The sequence below is a fragment of the Fulmarus glacialis genome, unplaced genomic scaffold (genome assembly GCF_000690835.1).
Source record: "Fulmarus glacialis isolate BGI_N327 unplaced genomic scaffold, ASM69083v1 scaffold14258, whole genome shotgun sequence".
Classification (NCBI taxonomy): domain Eukaryota; kingdom Metazoa; phylum Chordata; class Aves; order Procellariiformes; family Procellariidae; genus Fulmarus; species Fulmarus glacialis.
The window spans coordinates 188-25334 of NW_009227681.1; the positions used below are offsets into that span (position 1 = coordinate 188).

The 25147-nt window shown below is 38.4% G+C and overlaps 1 protein-coding gene across 1 annotated transcript; it reads left to right on the forward strand.

The window, feature by feature from the left end:
• Positions 1 to 1780: 1780 nt before the first annotated feature.
• GTF2B (general transcription factor IIB) lies at positions 1781 to 22585 on the forward strand (the record flags this gene model as incomplete). The annotated part of the gene is made up of 6 exons (XM_009583242.1): positions 1781 to 1887; positions 12210 to 12343; positions 18973 to 19119; positions 19256 to 19385; positions 19971 to 20252; positions 22094 to 22585. Coding segments are annotated over 6 exons (934 nt in total), but the record flags the coding sequence as incomplete, so codon positions are not given.
• Positions 22586 to 25147: the final 2562 nt, after the last annotated feature.

Genomic DNA, 25147 nt, shown 5'->3' on the forward strand with positions numbered 1-25147 from the left:
GGCTCTGAATTAGTCTTTTTCCCTGGAGATGTATCGAGTTCTTTTTTTTTTTTCCAAGTCAGGAGTGAAGGAAGGCCCATGGAGCGGACTGTGGAGTGACTATTACTCGTGCTAAACCTGTCCTAGGATCTAGGGAGTGCTTCCTAGTAGTCTTACTACAACTCGGGAGCTATTTGCTGAGACGGACCTTTACACATGTGCCGTGCGTTTTCTTTCAGTGTAGTTGACTTAGTATATTCAACCTGTATGTTACAAGGAGTACAGTATATATGTTTAGGTAAATGAGTTAAAAATGGGATAGGAAGACTAATTTTTACAACGTTTTGTGAAGGTGAAGTCTGAAACAAAACACTGTTGTTATTCTTTCAGGCCTCTGGATTTTTTTTTTTTTTTTTTCCTTTTGCTTAGTGTGTCACTAGCCTTTTGTGTAATGTCGAATGTCAGATGATTGCACATGCTTTGTCAACAGTTTTGTCTTCTCGTATGAAAGTACTGGCTGGGAATAATAGAGAAGGAAAGTAGTTTAAAGAGCTTTTATGTAGTATTTTGAACATAATTTACATCTGAAGATCTTGTCAGTACATGTTCTTTCTGGAGGTTTTAGTATTAATAGTGATGTTGATTTTCAATTCAGGTTTCAAGTCTTAGATATTTTTCTGACAGTCAATGCATTAAAATGTTTGGGGTTGTTTTTTGTGCTTTCAACTCATCAGAAATATCTGAAAAGTAAAAATTAAGATGAAATGTACAGATTAGGCTGAAATAATGGACTAGTGGGAAAGGGGGGAACTCAGATTAATTTAACTCTTAGTAGGATATTTTCTGCAATTGAAAGGATTAATAGTTTTTTTTTTTGGCACAATCAGATTGAGATTGGTGGGCACTCATGACAAATTTCTTGTGATCAACCTCAATACCCTCTGCTTTTTAGCTCAAGCAAAATGGCTTTGTTGACTATACGGACCCCAATTGTAAATATTTATTATTCCAATTTTGAAATGATTTGTTTTAACAGAATTACTGAACAGCCACTAGTAGCTTTAATGAAGTATTCACTTTTAAAACATTTGTTTAGAAGCAATTGGTTATTACTCTAGTCAGTAACTAAAGCTGTTGTGTTAAATAGTGCTAATGCTTTATAGGAAGTTTTCTATATCTGCTGTAGCTCTTGAAGATGCGTGGGTGTGAAAGAGACAGATCCCTGTTATCAGAAGCAGTTGTCACGTAATCCCCTTCATGAGCTGATTGTTTTTGGTTAAGATATCACAATTAATGATTTTTTTAATTTAAAATGGGACTTTTCTTCAAATACTTGAAAATAATAAAACAGTGGTAGAATCAGCTATTTTCTAAAAGTATATGTTGTGTGTGCACTACTTCCTGAATTAGGGACCTGGTAAGTAATATTGATTAGAATGAGTGAGAATGCTCATTTGGAATGAAGCAATTATCACTAACTTCTTGGGGAACTTCATTTAGTGGTGGACTGTGAGTTAGACTACACTTAATCAAGACTGTGTTTTAATTTGAAGTGTTTTTGATACAAGATACATCACAAAAAATTTGGAATTTAAGGTGACCTGGAGTCTTGATTGTCAAATGTAGTGTTACAGCATTTAAATAAAAGGTGAAGTTCAAGTGTTTAGGTTAATATTCTATCATTCAAATCACTGTAAATTCTGTATTATTAAATTGTTTTTTTCAGCAAGGAACTCTTGTACTTTTGGATATGCAGCCTGCTTGATTAAAAGTAATTAATACTTCTAATTTTTTTTCTTAGTTTGGATGTACTTCCGAGAGTGACATGCCCGAATCATCCAGATTCCATTTTAGTAGAGGATTACAGAGCTGGTGATATGATTTGTTCTGAGTGTGGGCTAGTAGTAGGTAAGTAGCTATTCATATTTTTATGAATTACCATATAACTTAAATTGTGCATGTAGATTTGTTTCCCACAAAACTGGTATATGATAATGCGAGTATTAAAAGGCTTTTTCTTGATGCCTAAATGTTTTCTTTTGTGATATTCTGTTGGCTAAAACCTTACTGTTTTTAAAAGTCTGTCTTTTGGTAACTTCCTGCATTATGAAAAGAATCAAACTCTATTTAGATTGAAAATTTAAAATATGTTGTATTTATTATTATGTATTGTTTAAAATATGTAATATTCAATATTGTAATATTGAATTAGAATATTGTGCTGTCTAGTCCAGTATTCCGTCTTTAATCATGACTGTTGTTTCAGTCAGGAAAGTATAAGAAATATAATAAAAGCTCTCTGTGAAAGAACTTGCTTACAAAAAAAAAAAAAAAAAAAAATCTCAGTTTCCCATTAGTTAGAGGTTATCTTCTGCCCTGAAGGATTTCTCTTTATATTCTTGCCAGCACCTGGCTTTGTTAATTACTTCTCTTAAGGCTTTTAATACTATCCAAAGTAAATATCCATTTTTTCCTCTGGAATTTTGCTGAGCTCTTTTACCCAGTTTATGTGGCAGCAACTTCCACAGGCTAAACTGTATTTCTAAGTATAATGGAATATTTAAAATGAAAGGCCTTTTAGGCATTGTCTTTGTTTGAATGAGAGAAGAGAGGGAGAGAGATTCATGTTGTCCTAGAACATGCCGCATGTTCATTTTCATGGATCTTTTCTAGGATGAGCATCTTATTGTGCATCTTACTGTCTTTATTTCTTTTGCATGGGGAACTTTTCATGCTCATGTTACGATCTTTCTTTAAACCTCATTTATTTCTATTAAATTTTTTTAGACATGGATGACCAAAAGAAGATCTTCTGTTTTGAGGGTGCATGTTGAGGTGATTCATACAGTGGTGCTAAATATTTCAGATGGCTTTATATCCCTCTCTCCTAGGCTGTGGTGATTTTGTTTTGGCTCTTGTCTTGCAATGAATTAAAAATTTTCGTACAGCTGTTAGCATAATGCTAAAGGTTTAATAAGTTGCAGCAAAAGTAGTACTAATTTAGCCAGGTGACTAAAATATGTGTCTTTTGTTCATGCAAAAAGCAAACTTCCATATAGCTTTTTAAGTAAATGTTAAAATATTTAAACTTGAGTACCAGTTTCCTTTAAAATTGTGAAACCATTTAAAAGGCTAGGGGGAGGATTGTTTACTTTCTTTGTTAAAAGAAGGGCTGGTTTAAATTGCATAAATTCTAATAAAGATATATCATAATAAATTTGCTGGTTAAAAATTAAAATGTCCACAGCAATATTTCCTATTGAAATATAGTAGTAGGCTTCTAAGTTATTGCTTAATAATAGTTTGGTCCATGTTCAGCTCTTTGTGTGGCTGCCATAGAAGTTGGGCTTTTCTAAACTTTGGTTCATCTTGATCAGTTCATAACTTTTAAGATAATGCTGGCTTTAGAAGAAGATGGAAGGGTTTTGCTTGATAGGTTTCATTTTTAGGAACTTAGGAGTTTATCAGACATCTCACTTCATGTCCTGTTACCCAGTCACAAGGTATTCTTGCTTTAGAGATTTTACTCTCTGGTCTCAATAGTGAATCAATAGTGTTGAAGATTTCTTTAGTTCAAGTTGTCAGCATTTTTGATGAGCAGAATCATTACGATATTAATACAAACTTCTGCAGAGTTCAATGTTTAAAATGGTCTTAGTCCTCTTTCCAGCCAACATTATTGGTAGGGTTAAAAGTGTTTTTTCTTTAAGCATGCCGTGTTTTTTAAGTAGGCCTTTTTATGGATTTATCACTAAAAGGCTTTCATGTTTTACTTTCGTTGTGCTGATTATTCTCATTCTGTGTTGTCTTCCTTCAGCAATTTAGTTTACCTGCATATGTCCAATTTATTAGTTAGGGTATCTAGCAGCTAGTTTGGCAAACCAATTAAATCAGATGAAGATAAATAATTGAAGAGTGCATGACCAAACAGAAGTGTGAACATTCAACATTTTCTCTTCTGAACTGTAAGGAAATTCAGAGGAGGAGAAAAACAGATCCAATTCGTGATGCCTGTTTTCTGGAGATGTGTGTGAAGTAGGGATGTTTTGAAGGATTGAAGACAAAATTTTCTTTTCAAATGAGAAAATTTATGTGTTTGTTGCAGATTCCATGATACATGTTCCCCTTAAGAGAGTAGTGATTTCATTTCCTGTTCTTACATAGAAAAGTCGTGGATTTGTGTTTCAAGACTTACATAGGTCATGATGTGTAGCTGATGTGAATAGGGCCCACTCAGAATATATTTCAAGGTGGGCTGAAAGTTAGTGAGATCTTTATCGCTGAAGGGGGTCAATTAGAACAGTTAAAAAAACCCCAAAAGACTCTGTAGCCAAAGAAGTATTACAGGTTTACTTAAAAATATTGTGATTTTGGTGTCTGCAGAGCACTGCTGCTGGACGTGGGGCAGAATGGTAAATGCTGAATTTGTGCGTTTATTTTATTGTTGTAAAGTACATAGTGATGTGACTTTGCTGATTTTTTTTTTTTTTTTTACTTATTTTTTCTTTAGTGCAATTTGGCTAAAATCAGAGCACAGAGTCTTTGACTAAACTAAGTGTATTTCCACTTGGTGTTTTTCTTGCTTGCTATGGCAAAGTATTGAAGTTTCACATTTGTGGAAAAAGTGTGAGTTTGTTAAATCTAGAAGAGTGTCATAGGATAAAATAGCTGGTGCATAGATAGTTTTCAGGTTTTGTAATCAATCTTCTGGGAATATGAGATTAAATCAGTATTAGTAGTATTATGACTAAGGTTGGTATTTATCAGGTCTGTAGCTGAAAGAATGAAGGAATGGAAAAGTTTGGGGGAGCACGAGGCTAGAAGAAGGAGGAGCTCTTTAACAGTTGAATTCCATGTCTTAGGCAGAGCTGTATATTGGAAATACTGCTTTGTAAAGTGATTTTTGAGAAAGATTTTTTTTTTTTATCCAAAGTTGTTTTGTACTCATAGCTGGTGTTTGTAGTGTCTCAATAAGATTGAAATTTTAAGTTAAATCCAGCATGCTGCTTTTTCTGTGCACAACATTTTTCACTTGTTCCAAATAAACTGTGCTATTTTACTGTGCAGTATTAAAACAATTAAATCTTGTTATGTCAGTATGACTGAAGCTGGTGGCTATTTTATTATTGCTTCAAAATATAGCTTCAGTCTACTGAAAACTCTCATCTGGCTTCTCACTGTTACCTTTCCTGCGATAGCTTGTGTTCTATCTTTTCATGGTAACTGTTTCCAACTTGTTAACTTTTCCTCCTGCTAATTGCCTTTTGCACGAAAAGCAGAGACCTAAATTGCAATTAACCATGGAATTTTGATATTAATCTGGATTGACATGCATCTGAAACTTTACAAGTCTATGTCCAAGTTTATCTGCTGTCGTAATTTTGTGTTTTATTATACATACTTTTCTCAAATCATGCTAGGATGTGTGGTACGGTAAGTGTTCATGTGCTGGCTTGAGAATTCACAAACAGAGTTCTTAGGGTTTGGAGAAATAGTTCTGTGTTCATTTAAAATGTTGACCATATCTCATTCTTCAGACAGACTTTGGGGGGGAGAAGCATTTTGTTCAAGAACACAAGGCTAGTAAATCCTCTTTCTTGACAGGTAAATATTTTGCTTACTACCTTTTAGGCAGTAAAAAAGGCTGGAAGTCAACTGATATGCCAGAAGGGGCTAAAGAAAGCAGAATCGAAGTGGAATACAAAGCACTGAATTTTCTTGATGTAACAAGGTGGTCAGCTGAATTTCAGAGGGGTGTAAGAATGAGTCTAGTGGCATGTACAGCCGTGTAGCATCTCTGCTAGGTAGGAGTACCTTTCTGATCTACGACTTTCCTTAAACTTCTGTATAGTTTCATTAAATGTTGTGTTAGCATGCAGGAGTTGGAACAGTGAGGAGTTTATTTTCAGCATTTAGTAAGTGATTTTCTCCAACTGGTTAGCTCTGTCTGCTTCAGTAGGCAGGTATGGCTTAGGGAAGAACAGTGCTCTTGTATGGAGTCTTTTTGCATAGCTTTCTTAAATAAAAAAGCAGAAGTCTGTCTTTAGCTGATGAGAATCCTTGGACGTGTATCAACTTGTTAAAACTTTGAATCAGATTATGACCTATATTCAAATGTTTATTCCATGTTCTGTGTATACCTGAGTGTTCAGTTAAAGAATTTTGGGGAAAAATGTTCAATAGCTTGTGTTCAGCAGTAAGGCTATTATAAAATTCTGTCAGAATTTTGGGTTGGCTAATGCTTCTGAAAAGTTTGAGATCTAAATGGTGCATCTTAGGTTCAGGTATGGTCTATGAAGAATAGATAAGATTTAACTATATCACAGATTCTCCTCCCCCGCCCCCCACCCCCCCCCCCAATATAATAAACAAGTAGGAAGGGATTTCACAATTGCCTGTCTGCTGGCCAGACCATTACTCAGGATGTCTGTCATTAGGGATAAGATTGATTGCGTCTATACATAGATGCTTGTTTTCTGAAAACCAAAGAAACCTTTGTTTTCAGCTGTTGGTAGTATCCTGTAAGTGAAGGTGCTTAAGTACTTCTGACTTGGATCCAGTGGAGGGCAGTTAGGCAGTTATCTTTATGCCTCCATATGGTGAAAAATCTTTTCATATTTGGGTGTATGTTCATGGTTATTTCTTTCTGTGAGTATTATCAACATCTAAAACTAAAATGTGAAGTCTCAATTTAAGTATTATTTAAATAAATAGGCGAAAATTTTTAGATATGGCTGTGTATTAGCACCCTTTATCTGATTACTGCTTCCGCACTTGGTGTCCAGAGCACTAAAAAGTGTCTGACAAAAGTTAGTCCTTGCAAATAAAACTCTTTGCATTCACAGGAAAGCTAGTTGTAAAGGATGCTAATACTTAAAGAAATTCTAAATAGTTGAATTTTGCGTTCATGGATGCTTGATTTACATAGGGAATTTGTAATATGAAGAAAGCCATTTGCTAGCCTTTTTCAGTCAGCATTTCAAATAGTCTGTGTTTTAAGTCTAACGCATTTCAGCTTTAAAGACAAGGGTGATGGTTCTAGCTGTTTCAGCAATAATGCTTGTAACAGTGGAAACTTAGACTTTAGATGTCAAAAGTTGGCATCTTTTGTTAGGCTTTATAATAAGCACTGCTCTTAGCATGAAATTTCGTGGAGAGTGGAGGAGATTTTCTAGTTAGTACTTGAGCTGTTTGTCTTTTAAAGGCCAAAAGTCCTGGAGAGGTGTAACTTCAGCTGACCAGACTTGTCCACCAGATTGTTTAACATTTCTACTCTAATTTGCTTCCTCCAAAATTATAAGTTGATGGCTTAAGAAGCCTTGAAGTCCTTTTAAATTTGTCATAATTTTAAAATGCAGGAGCTGCTTGAGCCTTTGTTCTTTTAACAGTCATTTGCCTGCAGTGCTATACTGTCTGTTTCAATCCATAGTTGCCTGTAGGTACTGGTATGATGTTGTTGATATCTGGAAACTAGTGGAAGTCTTCTGTGGATTTTTTGTTGTTGTTGTTGGGTGTTTTTTGGTGTGTTTTTTTTTTTTTTGTTTAACATCACAAAGCCTGCTCTGGTTCTGTTTGTTATTTCAGCTGAGTTGTGTGAATAGGCTGGTGTTGCTGTTAGTGATGATGCATTTGTGGTGCTGACAATTTATTGAAAACAGATAACTTTTTGCAAAGAACATTACTATGTTACAAAAAGCTGGAAATTTTGCAGAAAAAGCCTTGTCTGTAAAATTGTAGGTTTTTTTCCCCAAAAGTTTATTCTTTGGTAACATTTAATACATCTGGTCTTGAATAGAAGTTCTAAAGCTGAAAATTGAAAAAAAAGGTTGAGTTTATATTTTGGAAGCTATAAAGTATGCTTCACTGCGTAAGCTAATAAATAGAACGTGGAGGAGTAGATATCTGGAGTACTGTGTCTAACTCTGGGCTCCTCAGTACCAGAAAGATAGAGACTTGCTGGAGCAACTCCAGCAGAAGGTTGCAAAAGTGACTTAGGGACTGGACCATCTTCCGTACAAGGAGAGGCTGATAGCTGAGACTGTTAGCCTGGAAAAGAGAAAGCTCAGTTCAGCCTGACTCTGTGCAGTTACATGTCTTCACAATTCTCAGCTTGTAGCCTGCTACCTAGGTTTTTCATTGTAGTTTGTCTCAGCACCTCATTACTCTGGTTAATAAGGAGTTGACTGAAATTAATTGTAATTCTACGTTTTGTTTTTTTGTTTTTGTTTTTTTTTTTTAATTTGGCATTGTAAAATTCTTTTAACTAAAAGTATAATATATGTGCTCACTAGATGGCAGCAGATTACTTAACTAACCGTAAGAGTGAAACATTCTGTAGAAACAATAGGTATTTTGGTACTTTAAAGTGCAAATAAACTTTAATACCATATTCATGTTTAGATTAAAATATTAGTTAATAATACATAGAACTTGATGCAATGTACAGTTAACATTAGAGTTCCTCTGAAAAAGACTTAAGAACATATCTTCTCAGAACTGTTTCAAGACTGGATATGGAAGATAACATTACTTGAGGCTTGAATTTCATCCTATTTCTTGTTTTGATTGAACATCTTCAATTTGCAGCTGTATTGTCTTCATATAACAGATAATACAAAATGCAAAAAGAGGAAAAAATACATGTATATTATGAGTTACTGCAAGTGGAGTGCAACATTAAAATAGCTGGTATTATTTCTCTATGAATGTGTAATTGCAAATTCAGGGCTTGTTGAATGAAAGTATTTTCCTTTGAGATATCGCTTTTTATTTTTGGGGCAGGGAGTAAACATACATATTTTGTGATGTGTAGACGTTTTAAGCTAATTTAAAAAAACTGTTCAAAATGATATTTTAATTTTTGATACTGACCTGAGTTTACTCTTGCATTTCTGTAGCGCATGCTCTTTGCATTTGGCAGTTGTGAAGAAAAGTAACCTCGGTCTGAGGTTTTCCGTTCTGAATAACAGTTCTGCATTTTACTAAATGAGCTTTTCAGATGGTGGGTAACCTGACTCAGTGAAGTTTGCAGTGTGTATTTCCACTAGAGCCTGTGTATTTGTTTATTAGACCGTATTTTAAGGAGTAACTGAATACTGGCAGAATGGTTTATGAAATGAAATGGGGCAATGGAGAAAAACTCATATATTCAGAAAGATGCTTCAGGATATCAGTCTGCAGATGGGTTCCACAAAGATTTGGTCCTGTAAACTGCGTTTTTTGTATGTACTTCAGAGGAGGAAGCTGAGGAGATGAACTCATCTGATGAAAATTAAATAAAGGAGTGTCTAATGTAACCATATCTAGTGAAGCTTATTTTTGTTCAAAAGGCCTGCATCAAAAGGAAGTAGTGAAGGGAATATGCAGCCACTCCTGTACTTATCGCAGCTCGATACCGTTGCCAAAACCAATGTAATAATGATGTGAGAAAGCAGAGACGATTTTATAAGGTATTTATTGGGAGGTTTTTTTACTCTGATGTCTGACTGTCAGATCCATTTTCGAGGTGCTTCAGGAAAGCCAATCAGTAGTGTATGACCCAGCAAATTCAGTTTAGGACTTGAAATGTTAACTCTGGACTAGTCTTCAAGGCTGATTCCTTACACTGCTTTTTGTAAGACTGACTTTAGTATTTCAAGGTTTTGTTTCGATCACTTAGTGTAGGGCTTAATTGCATCTGTACTAACATCACAGTTCCAAAGTGTGTTTTATGTTTTGAAGAGTTAAAAATAATAAATGCCACATTTTTTTTGTGTGTGTTGTCGGATGGGATAATTAGCTGCTTGTAGCTGAGTATATTTTCCATCTATGGAAACCTTTTGGCCTATTTGTTCCATTTTTGTTCATATTTCTAGCTTGTATCACATTTTATAGAAGCCCTTTGAAAGGTGGAATGCACTTCTAGGACCTCTGTATATTTTAAATAAGGCACTGAGATTATACAGAGAAACTTCTCTGCAATACCAGATTTCTTGGCAAAGTAAAGATATTTGCATACTGCATCTTAGTTACACAAATGCTTTATATTCAGTGATTTGTTCTACTTGATCTTTTCTCACTCTGAAATAGTAGTCTCAATCCTCTGTAATATGTTTGCCAAAGCAGGCAGTGATATAACACTTTCTTGTTAGAGCAAACTCACAAGAGGCAGATCCCTGAGTGAGTCATTTAGGTCATTCCCACTTGTGTGGAAAAAATATTACATCATTGCCCTGTACTCAGTGTTCTATTTATACCATGCCAGAATTTTAAGTACATTTTGCTTTTTTTAGATGCTGTAAACAGTATTGGGGGGTTGTCTTAAAGTAAAGTTACTGCTAGGCCATAGAAGGAGCATTACTGAATCAAATATTTACAGAGAGTCCAGGAGCTAGAGGAGCACGCTGTCTGCTAATTTAAGCTTGAAAGCGGGGGGAGACCTTTATAGCAGAAAAAATGGATCTGTGCTTCTTTTAGTCTGCTATATTCTTAACCTTCTATTTTTTGATGATATTTTTTTCTTTCCTCCCCCTTTTGGTTTTCATTAGAGCAGTAAATAAAGGTGGAACGTAGCTGTGAGCATGTCTGGCAAATATTGATGAGAACACCTCTAACCTAAATTTATTCTTTTTGGTTGTGGTGATTTCTTGTGGCTCATTCACAGCTTTCAATTTCAAGCATATTCCTTGCATAATTTTATGTTAAGAATAAAGTTCCTCATTCAGAATAGATTCCCCCCCCCACCCCAAGTAATTGAGCAGTTGCACCACCCTGTCCATTGCTCCTGTATTTTCTCCAGCTTCATATCTTGTATTACCATTGTTTGCAGAGTGCTTTTGTCTGTCTGCTTATGTTTTCACCATGTTAGATCAGCCTCTGTGGTTTCATACTAAGATTTCCAGACCGGAAATTTTTCTTGCAGTCAATGCTACTTATTTTTTGCAGACATTTCTTTCACAACACACTTAAACATGATAAAGGTAGTGATTTTTTCCTCAGGTTTAGTAAAGCAGGGTGACAATTATATTGACATTTCTTCTGATATCCTACACAGAGCTCTAATCTGCTTTACTGCAAAACACTAAGAAAAGTGTTCTTTTTGTGCTTTTCTGTACATGCATTCTTAAAAATTCTGTAGTATTGCTCTGGAGGCAACACCTTTGAGATGCAGCTTTTACCAAACCTGTGAATATAATGAACTGCACTGCAAACAGTGGGAGGTGTGGGATTTTTTTGGTGGTGTTTTTTTTTTTTTTGGTTGGTTGGGGTTTTTTTGTTTTGGTGTTTTTTTTCTGTTTGGGGGTTTTTTTTGGTTTTTTTTTTTTTTTTTTTTTTTAAGATTGTATCATTGTGATTACTGTAGGGCTTTTGCCTGCATCAGAATGTTGGTTAGAGTTGTTCCTCAATCTGAAATGTTGCTGTAGGAAAGGTTTAGATGAATGTGAGATGAATAGAGGACTGCAAGGAAAATTGTTTCATTCAGAGAGTGTGGGTTTAGTGCTTTTTCTGCTTACTCTGAATCTGTATTTAAACTTTTCCAGGTATAACAGGGTAGATTGAGTTTAAGAAGAAATAGTTGTGTGTGTGTATATGTTGTGTGTTGATACTGTCAAGCATCATAAATGGAGTTGGGCAGGGGCAGACCTCCCTTGAAGAACAAGAATTGAGCTGCCAAATGCTGTTATGGTGGGTTAGAAGGTGGTATATTTCAGAGTAACCAAGGACCTGGAGCTTGTGCACAGAAGTGATTTACTACAGCTTAATGAGATTGTGCATGATAGATAATTCACATGTGCACTTTGAACACATGGCAAATGTGAGAGAACTTGTTAAGTTACAGTAACTTACTCGTTTGTCTAAGCACCGAGAATATCCGTAGGCAACCATGACCTCCACCTTGAAATCAAGGTCTTCATTCCTTTTTTGTATTGAAGATCCCATGATAGTCTTTAAGGATAGCTATAACTCTTGATAACTGTAACTGTTTGTGTTCTGGATGCATTTCTCTAGTTATGTAGTTACTTATGTTTTCTGTGCAGCTCTAGTTGCTTCCCCCCCCTCCTTCCCCCTTACCTTCAACTTAACTTGTAAATCCCAAACATTTTGGTACATTATCCTGCAAGTTACTGTTCTGTTTGGGAATGCTGACAGACTGCCTTCTTATAACGGAGAGCTCAGATGTGTAACTTAATGTTTCATGAAATTTTTCAAAATGTTACATTAACGCAGACTATTGCTTTCTGTGAACTCAGGTGACCGGGTCATAGATGTAGGGTCAGAGTGGAGAACTTTCAGCAATGACAAAGCAACAAAAGATCCATCTCGAGTCGGGGATACCCAGAATCCTTTGTTGAGCGATGGCGACTTGAGTACAATGATTGGCAAGGTAACACTTCAAATACTAAATTTTACAAAGTTTGAGCATTTTCATGTCAAGTACATATTTGTATGTCCATAGGGAAACTATTCAGAGAATGTATTTACAAAGAGATTTTGTCTAAACTGAACTCTTACATTTCAATGGTATGTAAAATGTGGCAGGAAAGGGCTGACCTCTTCAACAAAAGAAAAGTTTGCAGTGCTGTGGGGTGACTTGCCACTCTTTGGTATGTTGTTATAAATAAAAAAGCTGATGTTGCAAACTATAAAGAAACACTTTGGCTTAGCGTGTGTATTTGAGATGATTCTGAAATAACAGATACATAGTTCTAAGGTCTCAATAGCTAGTACTGCCCAACTTCAACTATCATTTTTTGTGATAAAATCTGTATCAGGTTCATATTGGAGACCTGGAGATCTACGTGCATGTTGTACATGTTCTTCCAGCTGATGTTAAAGCACTGAATGTAGAATTCTTTCATGGTGTGAGTGCTCCAGAAGAAAGTATTCAGTGTATATTTGAGCTGAAATTTAGTGGTACGGCCATATCCTGCTGTTTCCCATGAGAGAGCAAGCAAGATGCACTCCCTTTAATATGAAGTAGTGACCCAGCTAAGTTTTCATTGTTGTATTGCAAGATCCAAATTGATTTTTGTGGATATCTTGAATGTTTCATTCAAGAAAGGTGGTCCAGTTGCTGATAAATAACTACTAAAAAATGTATTGCTGCTTTGTGTGTTGTGCTACATGCACACCAGGATTTCTCAGAATTTTTTGTTCCAGTGATGTTGCTAGGACGAAGACGTAGACGTACCTAAATATGTAGGGATACGTATAGGGGAGTGTGCACCATACTTCTCAATCAAGAATTCTTCAAAGAGAGAAAGTTGACTAGTCAATACTGATATGGACAGCTAATCTTTCACCGTTGGTGAAAAAGAAACCTTCAGTTCAAAGGATTGTCCAAGTAGATGTTTGTGTTTTGGACAACTCCAAGCATTGCTGCCCCCCAGATTTTAGGATGCCTTATGGTGGCTTTTGGAATCTGTTCAGGCAAAAAAATTTCTGCACTGCTCCATTAAAAAAGTTGGTATCGTTAAGTAGCTCTGTGAAGCAATGCTGTAGAACTCACTGGAGTTTTAATGTCGCCTGTATAGGTCCAGAAATACTGTAGTTCTCAGGGCTTGGATTTCTATCACTGATTTGGTCAGCTATGATAAACATCAGAAGTACACCTTTATAGACTGATGGAGAAACGGACTGTTTGTTCCAGGTTCACACTGTGGTCTCATTTTGGGACTGCTAAGTACAGGGTTTGTTTCTGGAGCTCAGTTTGATTCAGTGGGTAGGATGACCTTCTGAGCTCTTCTAGAAACTGCGTGTTAGAAAAGACAAAAGGTATTTCAGCTAAAGATAGAATTTGTATCTGGGTGAACAGTGCTGTTAACCCTCTTCTCTCTGGAGGTTCAGGTCCTCGTTTAGAACAAGAGGGATAGCAGCCTCAGTGAAAGAATTAAATACATAAAGAAACATCTGTGAAAAGTTTGTTTTTCAATGAAAACTAAAAATTTTCAGAGATGGACATTCATCTAATGAACCAGTTTTGCTGTTAACCAGAACATCCCGGAATAAGCTTGCTGTAGAAAACCTGCTGTAGAAAAGAGTGCCATTCACTGAAGACAAGATGCGGGAATGTCAATGTGGCATGATTTAACCTATCATAAAAAAAGTACTGTGAAGTGAATTGAACTGTGAGTGAAATGAAATGAACTGTGAGTGAAAATGTCCAAGTACTGGAACTGCCAGGATCATGTTGGAGAATGTAGAAGGGGTGGGCTGTCCTACTGTGGATGTTTTATTTGCATGGGGAGGAATCGCAGAAGAGACACATTATTTTCTACAGGAAATTGGGAATCTCTTTGACAAACCAGGATGTGTTCTGTACAAGAGTTGCTGTGTTTATCTTGCCAGTGAGCAGGGGCTCTGGGATGTCAGCTCATTGATGTGAACTCCATATCAGGAGCTGCATTTTTCCTCAGTCATTTGGAAGGAAGAGAATGGCTTATATCAGAAGATGCTGAAGAAATTTCCTATCAGTGCAGAAAGGGGATGAATTTTGCAGCAAAAATAACTAAACCAAGGGAGTAGTACATTTCTCAAGCAGTCTTCTGAAGTCCCTGCCAGCAGTAGGCTGGAATGAGGATTGACCTAGATATGCACAGTGGTTGAACAAGGGTGAAATTGGTGTAGTCATGAGGAAGATAAGTAGTAACCGACAGAGTACAGAACAGCCTTCATGAATTCCGGAGAATGAAGCAGGGTAAGATTGTATTTCCTCAGTTAACAACAATTCTTAGAATGGCCTGGAGTGGACCCCCGATTTGTGTGCCAGAGATTGCTTTAGCCTTTCGCATGGAGCAGGGAACAGAGGTATTCCTTTCTGCTTGAGGTAGAGCTGCAGATAATACAAGCTTTAAAATAAAAAAACACACCCCCCCACCCCCCCCAAAAAAAAAGCACCCCAAAACACAACCTGTGTTGTGCAAAATCCAAAAGAGGACACTAATAATTCTCATGGCACATCATATTAGAGATCTGTTATAAAATCCTGGGAATCTAGGTGGAAGTGGAGTCTGAACCACTTGGCAGTTACAACGGTAAAGTTCTGGTGACTGGCGGTTGGCTTTGAAATAGTAAAGGAAGGGGGCCAGTTCTGCTTCACAGAAGTCACTCCTTCCTCTTTGAAACCTGGAGGTGCTGGTTTGGGACTTCTTTCTTTCTGCTGGGGGTATGTGGTCTGTATCTGCTAGCAGCAAAAGAGAGGCTGCTTTGCCCATGCAAAGGCATTAGTTCCTAATTGGTTTTAGTACTTAAGGGACCCATCTGTTTGAGGCAGCAACAGCCTGCGTTGGAAGAAAGATTAATTTGTCTGTGAAGAGGAGGATGAATAGCATAGTTGGCTGTGGTGGAAGTGGTTTGCTTTCTTCAGGCAGATATTTAGGATATTGGCACAGACCTGTATCTCTCTGAAAGTAGATACTGTGTGGTGCAGTTGATCTGATGACAATGCAGATCAATTGGAGATGTGGTGAAGTCTGGCATTAGTTGCGACTTGATTGCCAGAATGTTATTTCTAAATCCTCATGTAAAATTCAAGAAAAATAACTGAACAAACAGCTTCTAGATCTGCCTTGATATAAAGAACTCTTTTCTCTGAATCTAAAAGAAAACTTGAAGTTTTGCTGCCTATCTTGTGGAAAAAGTTGTCTTTTGTCAGCCTTTGTAGTTAATCCATTCCTTGTTTAATGACTGCAACTACAAGAGAATTTAGGTTGGTTGAACAAGAAACGAATGCAATCTCTTCGTATAGAATTCCTATCCTTTGGTCAGATGCCTCTGAAAGGAAGCTAGCTGTTGTCAGACTGCATGGCGTGGATCTAGAAGTGCTATATTGATAAGCAGCGGTAAGATACCAAGGACTGTGACGATTGAAAAAGAAGAAAGGATCCATCAAACTGTACAATGAGCTGAAGACTGCCAGATCTGGGGCATTCCTTGGTGCTGTGGATAACCTCAGGTCAATGATGTGGATGATGGTGATGCTTCTACTTTCTGCTCCTAAAGGGGATATACTGGGGTACAAAGCTGTTGGCTGCCAGCACTGTAAGCCTAACCTCCATTGAGCCCCTTCAGAGATTACCACTGTTTACTGGACTGTAGCTATCTTTGAGGCTGTTTCCAGGATTGTATCCATGAGGTTCCTGCTCTGTTTGAAAGCCGAACAGGTGGAACTTTGATAGTTACCTTTCTTGCTGAGATGGGAAGTAGATGTCTCAAAAAGGCCACAACAGTAAACCACGCAATTCTTAAAGTCTATTTGATTTCAGTTTAAACTGTATGGCTTCTGTTTTTCCTATGAAGGGAAAAGGACTCCTAACATGGTTGTCAAGGGCTGAAGCCAACAAAGCATTGTCCCTCAATTGAAAGCTCCAGAACGAAAGTAGATGTTGCATTTAAATAGCAAATGCAGGGAGAATTGCTGTGGTTTATTTAAGCGGTTGAGATGGAAGAGTATTTTCCAACCCTTTTATAGTTGTGAGCTGTATATTGGGTATGGCTCTCGGAGAGTGCTCATACTGACAGGGTAAAATCCTTTGGCTAACAGTACTTGCCTATAGCTGCATTGGTAGTTTCAATATACATAAGCAAATGTTCAAAGGAAAAGGTAGCCATAAGTACCAGCAAGAAAGTAAAAAATGAGAGGTTAAGGAGAACCACTACCAAAAAAAAAAAAAAAAAATCTCTTAGGTGCTGTATAGTGGACCAGGGAATGATCCCTGTGGTGAAGGGGAATACTTGATGGCCCCAGGACAGAGCAGTGTTTCCTGGTGAAGGACTGTCTGGCATGAAGCCTGAATGGACAAGGACTGGGGACTTGCTGTCAGGGTTGATAGGCCTTTGTCTCTGGTCACTTTTCTGGCATCTACAAGATTTTGAGCACGTGCAGTTCCTGTAAGCATTTGTGCATAGCGCCAGGCTAGGAGGCCATGATGCACACGAATGTTGTAGTGCATTGCAGGGAACAGGAGTATGAGTGATTGACCTGAGACTTGTGTATGTTTTGGGCCAAGGGAAGTTGTTCTGGCATAATTTCTGAAAGGAAGGTCTAGTGTTGCAGATGTTTGTAATGCTCTTTGTGGCCTGAAGTTTGTTGTGCTTGATTCTTGCTCTTTGTTTACCTTTAAACCTTACTGGGAACCTTTGGGTAGTTGGAGGTGTTCATCCAGTCAAGGAAGTAGGATTGCCTTTGGAGCAGCCCTCTGCTGTGTTGGTGCCAGGATCACTTCATCTGGTTCTTTCATCTGAAAGGATGTTTGAAAAAGTAGAAAAAATCCAAGAACAGTCTTGGAATCTAGCATCTGTCATAGAGGGCCTATTCAAGGGGCTAGGGAAACTTGCGAGGGAGGGTTCTGTGCCAGAGTCCTTGTTCTCCACAGTATCAAAGTGTGTGTGCACCACAGATACGGGTCTCAACAGTAGAGGTATCCACTGAGCTCATCATAAATGGGGTGTAACTGGAGTCCTTGGGTGTAGGGATGTCAAGAGTGAGCGTTATTAGTGTCAGCCAAAGAACATGTATTAAATGCAGATGTGCACCAGGGAGAGATTATAGAATTAGAGGCTATTTTAAAATAGAAGGGCAATTCCCAAGAACATGCATCAGGAAAGAAGAAACGAGCTCTGACTCCATCTGGGCAGCTCAGAGGAATAAGGTGGTGCCAGGGAGTGGTCTGCCCTTTGTTCACTGTGTCCTGGCCCCAGTTTGTACCACCTGGGCATCCTGATACATCGCTGAGTCTTCAACTTGAGAACTCTTATGTGCAAGTGCTGCATGTGAATAGCCAAGCTAGCAGTCAGTCATAGACCAAGATCTGCTTTATGCTTACTGGTTTTGGCAAAACAGAACAGTGTAGTAGTCTGTGTCTGCAACGGCCACCATACCAGCTTGTTTAAATGACCAAATCTGTCTGCAGTGAAAGTTGGATCTGCAATGAAAGCTGGATGCCCCTGCCCAGCTAAATTGTTTGAAGGTGCCAGCAAGGAATAAATGCTTGCTGATTCAGGGAATCCAGGTTTCTACTCATGATGCGGAATTGTTGTGAAGAAGCGTTTTTGCATTTGAGAGAACTCATGGCCCCACACACTGTGACAGCAAACACATAAGTAGACAATATAAATTACAGACATTGCTCTTCTGAACTTACAGGCCATGTTGTCATCATCAGCTATTACTAATCTGACATGGCATTATTTAATAGTTGAACACATGTTTTGGGCTGATGGCTAATTGAAGACCTTAAATATTTTAGACCCTCTTACTTAGGCAAAATTGATCGCATATTTAATAGAAGTATGCAATTTGTACTATCAGTTGTAAGGTACAAAAAAATGCATGTTGGAAGCTTGTTTTGAAGTTGCCAGGTTGAGTTGGTGGCTCTTACTTCTCCTAAGACCTCAAGCTCTTCTTTTAAGAGGTCTGTGGTTTTCCTGTAAAGGCAGAATATATGGATTTTTATATTTTGTAACAATTAAGGCTTGCAACTGCTAGCAGGCACAGTATCAAATTGGTTTTGAATAGGTCATTGGTTTGGATGTTCTCTTGTCCTTGCTTTCATTTTCCTGCTTGAGTTATCATTGTAACAACTGGTCTCCAGTTGGCCATAAAATTTAGTTTTTCTGATTTGCCAGTCTGCCACAGTGCAGATGCAGCCCAAATGACATTCAGGTTGCATAAAATCTAATCTTGGACCTCAGCATTGGTGGGAGTATTGAGAGACACACATTGACTACATATTATTCATTTTATTCTTTAAACTATTGATACATTAGGAGAGAAAAATCCCTGCATAATCTGTGGTCCTTGAAAATCAATTCATGATTTGAGACTTGTGCAAAGTATGGAACCTGATGTTTGGAACAATGCTTGATTGTATGATTTACTTCAGCGATGTTTATTTGCATAACTGTTCGAACTGAATGCCTTGAATTAAGATGTATAAAGCTGGAAGATGTTTGCTCTTGAAATGAGGAGGAAGTTGCTTGTGTTTTATTGACAATAAAAATTTTTCTTTTTAGGGCACAGGAGCAGCAAGTTTTGATGAATTTGGGAATTCAAAGTACCAAAATCGCAGAACTATGAGCAGCTCTGATCGTGCAATGATGAATGCTTTTAAAGAAATTACGAACATGGCAGACAGAATCAACCTCCCTAGAAATATAGTTGTAAGTTCATGTCTCCCTTTCCTAAATTGTTCTGGCATTGACTTAGTTAGCATAATATAATGAGCACATGAATTTTTGATATTGCTGCTAATTAAATGGCCTAGAGTTAATTAAATTTAGTCTTCTTGCTTTGAAGGATCGAACAAATAATTTATTCAAGCAAGTGTATGAGCAAAAGAGCCTGAAGGGAAGGAGTAATGATGCTATTGCTTCTGCTTGTCTCTACATAGCCTGTAGGCAAGAGGGTGTTCCAAGAACATTTAAAGGTAAGTTTTCAGTGATACACATTCAATTTTGCTATGAAGTAAAGGTCTAGTAGGAGGTTGGTTTTCTCATTCCTGGACTTTGCTGAATTGGCTGTTCTCAGCTACAGCTCACCTTTGCGGGGGAGGGTAGGAGGGAGTCTGGAACGTTGTTATATTTGTGAAGTGAGTAGGCTCTCAGGCATGGGATTTTTGGTCACAATGCATTAAAAAAAATACAGCATTTGAAAGTCATTCTGAGTGTTGGTGAAACGTAAAAGGTATTGCTTTGATCGGAGGATGATGGGGACTGTTGTAACTGAGTTTGAACCAACATGTGCAACTTTTCCCTGACAGGGATACAACTTCTTTTGGCATTGAGTACCAAATTTTCTTTACTAAGCAGCTGTATTAATTAGCTCCTTACGAAAATTATGCTCTGACTGAAGTGATTTGGAAGTTTCACACATATGCAAAGCTTATTCAGTGATAGTGGCTTTCATGACATTTGCCTTCTTTGTGGGTCTTAATATATTGAGAATCAAATTTGATTATTTTGGGGGAGCAAATGCTGTCAAGCCTGAAGTTTAATTTTTACTCTTTGTTTAGAAATATGTGCAGTGTCCAGGATTTCGAAGAAGGAAATAGGCCGGTGTTTTAAACTTATTTTGAAAGCTCTCGAAACCAGTGTTGATCTCATTACAACTGGAGACTTCATGTCAAGATTCTGCTCCAATCTGGGTCTTCCCAAACAAGTACAGATGGCAGCAACACATATTGCCCGTAAAGCTGTGGAATTAGATTTGGTTCCTGGGAGAAGCCCTATCTCTGTAGCAGCTGCAGCTATTTACATGGCATCACAAGCTTCTGCAGAGAAAAGGACACAAAAAGGTAAAACTTAACTTTTTTTTCTCCCCCTCCCCCCCCCTCAAGACAGTATGCCATTCAGCACTGGTGGACTGCTTGAAAGAGAATTCAGTGTTGTTGTAAAACTTCGATGAAGTCTGTGCAAGTAGTGATAAGCTGCCATTCTAACTGCATACAGCAAGGACCAAACCAGGATCTCCCACTCCCCAAAATGAAAATTGAGTAATTGGCTATGCTCGATGTAAACTGAGTTCACTTTCTTCTGGCACTTGGAGTTGGATTCTTGAATGCAGTAGACCAGTGCATTCAAATGAGCATAATTTTAACTTTACCCATGCTAATATTTGCATGTGTACATTCTGCTGCTCTAAAATACTCCAAATGCAAACCTGGGGGCAGTTGGAGGTCGCATTATGGCTTTAGATTACGTTGAGTCTTTAATCATTCTAGCAGCCAGGGGGTCACCTAAATTAGTACATGCCCCTTGACTTCTTGTGAGCCTGTGATGAAGATTGAGAGTGGTGGGACAGCAGGCTGGGCCGTAGATCACCTTTGGTGTTACTCTCTTCTGGTAGGGTAGCTCTTAGGAAGCCAGTAAAGAGTTTGGGGCTGTTCTTGAGTTCCAGAGCAGCATGGATCAGCCTCGGGGGCTCAAGGGAATAGGCCTATGTGGGGGCAGCACATGGAGAAGGAAGGGAGCTAAGGCTGTGACCGTTAGAATTTGGTGTGACAAATGGATCAAATTGCTGGTAGCTGGCTGTGGAAGCTCCATTGATGTTTCTAGTCCAGTTCAGATCAGAAATGTTAAAAATCTAGCAATTTCTTAGTGGAGAGCTGCTTTTAGGAAAAAAAAATCTGTCAGATTGTGGTGCTTTGTTCTGCATTAATCACTACTTACTCTGTCCCTGGAGCTTTCATCATGTTGGCAGTTTCCTGGGCATGTGAGTGATCTAGAGCCCAAGCAGTATGGTGCCTTCATCCTTGCTTGCCTTGAGCTATTGGATTATGTCTCTTAAGAGTGATCGTTAAAACAAAACACAGCTGCCTGCCATGGATACAGACATGACTCCATATTCCTTCGGTGTTCTCAGACAATGCTCTGTCCCTGGAGCTTTCATCATGTTGGCAGTTTCCTGGGCATGTGAGTGATCTAGAGCCCAAGCAGTATGGTGCCTTCATCCTTGCTTGCCTTGAGCTATTGGATTATGTCTCTTAAGAGTGATCGTTAAAACAAAACACAGCTGCCTGCCATGGATACAGACATGACTCCATATTCCTTCGGTGTTCTCAGACAATGCTGAAGGCTTTCATGCAGTTCAAGGTTTAAATTCCAAACTTGGTTAAATCTTGAATAAATTTAAGTTTCTGTGCATCTCAAAAAAGTGTTTCCTTTGCTCGTTAAACAGTGCTCTGTGCCTCTGACTTACTTCTCTGTGCATCTTAAGGTAACTATTTCATATCTAGCTGAAGGTATCGCTTTTTGTCTATGCCTAAGTTTTTTGCTGTTTCTGCTTATATTTAATTAAAGCGCAAAAATGAAGATGTTGATGACGATTTATTAGAATATTGCTGGGCACATGTAGAGTTTGCATTAGATGTTTCTAATGACTTTTGCACTCTTGGCCCTGTGCCGATTTGAAACATATTGTTCCGAGACTGATAGCATAAGTTGAATTATGGCACGTGAGAAGACACTTATGTATGCAAAATATTAGCCACCATGGTTAAAACCATTTTTACCAGGCTTTTGGGAGAGTTACAAATTAAGCTAAGTGTATAGCACTTCTTCATAAATTATGCTTGCTGGTTTCTTCAATACCAATGGCAAAAGTGAAAACTAATCACTTATCTGCTTTTTATCTTAGAAATTGGTGATATTGCTGGTGTGGCTGATGTTACGATTAGACAATCGTACAGGCTGATCTATCCTCGAGCTCCAGATCTCTTCCCAGCAGACTTCAAGTTTGATACCCCAGTAGACAAACTACCACAGCTGTGAAATTGCAGAGGGTTACTTTTAATTTCTATTAAAAAAACCCCCAACAACAACAAACTTTTGATTTTTGCCTATAATAAAGGATGTACAAAGTGTTAATATTGAGTCTTCATGTTGTGGAACTGGAGGATATGGAGATGGAGCGTAATTGCTGGAACACAGCACACATTCCAAGGGTAAACAAGCTCATTGTGTGGCATTTTGTATGTATATATTAGTGGAAGTAAATATTTAATGACTGTTGCAACAAACTTAATTTCGTATTGTTGTAATTATTTAGATTTCTTTTGTAGGGATCTAGTAAGATGTATTTTGGAAAATTTAAAATATTATGTAATTCCCAAATAAACTGTTTTCCAAAAACACTTACCATCTTGTGAATATGACTGCAACTTGACACGCACATACTGTTCCACATGCTGAGAACTGGAATGCAGTCCATAGAATGGTAGAGTTAGCTTCATACTTAGGACTTGGCCACAAGGCTGCTTAAATGCTCACTTTCTTGATAATTTTTAATCTCTAGTGTGGCTTTAGTATTTGTAGTTAGCTGTACAGTAGAGTCTGGGTGACTTAACCCAGAATGCAAGCAGTTGCTGAAAAGTGGTTTGAATATTTGCACAACAGCTGCTGAAGATTTCCAAATTTGTTGTGAAAGGATTAGTCACAGCCTTGGCACAGTCCCCCTGATTTTCACTGATGTCTCTCTGCTTTGCTTCTGTGAATTTGACATAATGACAAAGCAGCTAAAGAGAAACATAAGGACTCTTACTTCAGTTGGATTCCTGACAACTTTGTGATGCTTGGTACTGTATAAAGGAAGGTGAGAAATATTTCTAGTAAAAGTTTCTGTTCAGTGTTCTGACCTGTCAGTCCACCCTGCTGTCTGGCTGGCCAGTGGTTAAGCTTTTGGCACTGTTACGTTCTAAGAGAGCACTTGCTTGTTTGAAATGATGCACCAGGTGCTGAGGAGTGAAGGCAGAAGTTATTCAGCCCTCCCCAAACCGACAGCTTTGAAAACTAGTTGTCTCCTGACAGTGTCCCTCTGTGTGCAAAGCAACAAACGTACTTCACTGGGAGTCTTCTGGTTCCTGAGTTAATTTTATATCACAGGTGCAAATTCATTTTCATTACCAAAATGAACAGCTGAGGGGTCAGCTTGCTACACATCTGGTCCTAAGCCATCCAGAGGGAAGGCTGTGTGTCCAGTGCTAATAGCACTAATTGTCAATAGCCCTCACTGTTTTCTTGCTGGTTTAGTTTTAATCCTCTTCTGCCAGTCGAGACTATTGAAATGTGGCAGCTCAATGTTTTCTTCTGTAAACAAATAACAAAGGCTGTACAGTTCTGTTACAGTACTGAAGCTGTTGGTTGCAGTTATGAAAAATTCTGGTGCAGATGTTAAAGGTGGTGTTCTTGGTAGTGTGGAGGGATTGTATTCTAATGTATTTCCTTAAACTTTGTTGCAACAACTTCTGTTTACCTGGGCTTTCCCTGTCTTGCTCTGAGCTACTCTGTCTACCTCTTCTGTGGGAGAAGGTGTGATGCTTTGAATAGGCAGGGCCTGACCTTTAATGTCCTGTTACAATTTGGAAATGCAAAGGTGAAGGTTCTTTTACTGTGAGTGTACTTTCCAGCATAGATCAGTATGTTACATCTACTACATGCAGGTTAAAAATGTCTGAAACTTACATTTATAATAATGCTTGTATTTTAAATGCTTTCAGGCATTATGCATGAGCACTTGACATGTGAATGGTGAGTGTCTGCAGTTGAAATTGTTACCTACAGCACAAGCTGCCTGGACTGAAATTTAAATACATCTGCGCAAAGCTCTGGAGTGCAGCAGATGGAGGCAGGGACACACTATCCCAGCTTGACCCAGCCTCTTCCTGCAATTCCGCAAGCAGTTCCTGTACCTCCTTTGGTGTGGAGATGGTAGTAACTGTGCAGCCCAAAGAGGCAGAACTAGGAATATGCTTGAAGGGGCTGTGTACTCTGAAAACCAGTTACTACTGGTCCCAGTAGACTACAGTTAACGTGAAGCATTCCAGGGGGAAAAAAAAGTGTAACTCTGGATTCATTTTCAGGCAGTTACAACCCCTTTAGTAAGCTGCTTTGATGAAGCTAAGGAATTTGGCTTCTCTTACAGAAGCTTCTCATTCAGAAATGAGCTCTCCTGGCTGGAGCACTTCTTGGCAGTGCAGGGGATGTATGTGTGCAGCTGCGTGCATGGTACACTAGTGGTTCTTGGGTTGCAGGGGTAGGTGTGGGGAGCTGGAGAGGAGGTGGTTGCAGCTCTGCAGCCTGTTTTAGCTAATTACCACCTTTTTGTGTTACTGAAGCTAAGTGGTAGCAAAGGTGGCTGTATGACAAGTAGAGCCCAAGTGCAGGCAAGGAGAGCGGCTGCAGTTCAGCGTTTGTAGGTTTTGGGTTCTCTGCTGGCGTGTATGTCATTGCTGGGAGGTGGGTCAGCAGGGGAGGGGGTTCGGCAGCGAGCCTGGGAGAAGACAGGAGTGCTGAAGGGTTGCATTCCCCACACAGGACAAAGGCAAGGGCATAGTATCTTCAGGCACTTCCTATGCCAATTCAACTGCAATTTAGACTAGGTATTTGAAACTGTCTGTATTTTCATTTGGAGCCAGCCTTTTCTGGAATGATTGCTTAGTGAAGTACTGAAGTTAAGTGTCTCTAGGCAATGGTCTCATGTGAAATTTAATTTGTTCTTAAGAATAAAGATTTCTTTTCTAAATGCACTCAGAAAAGAAAGCTTCATTCTCTGCTTAAAGAACAAGCTCATTGTGGGTTGGGTATAAGGTTTTTGCTTGTTTACAGAGCTTTCCTATACAATGCGGGGGGAAGGGACTATAACGAAGAAATGCCCAGGAGGGGAGTGAGTATTGTCTGCCCCTGCCCTCAAAGG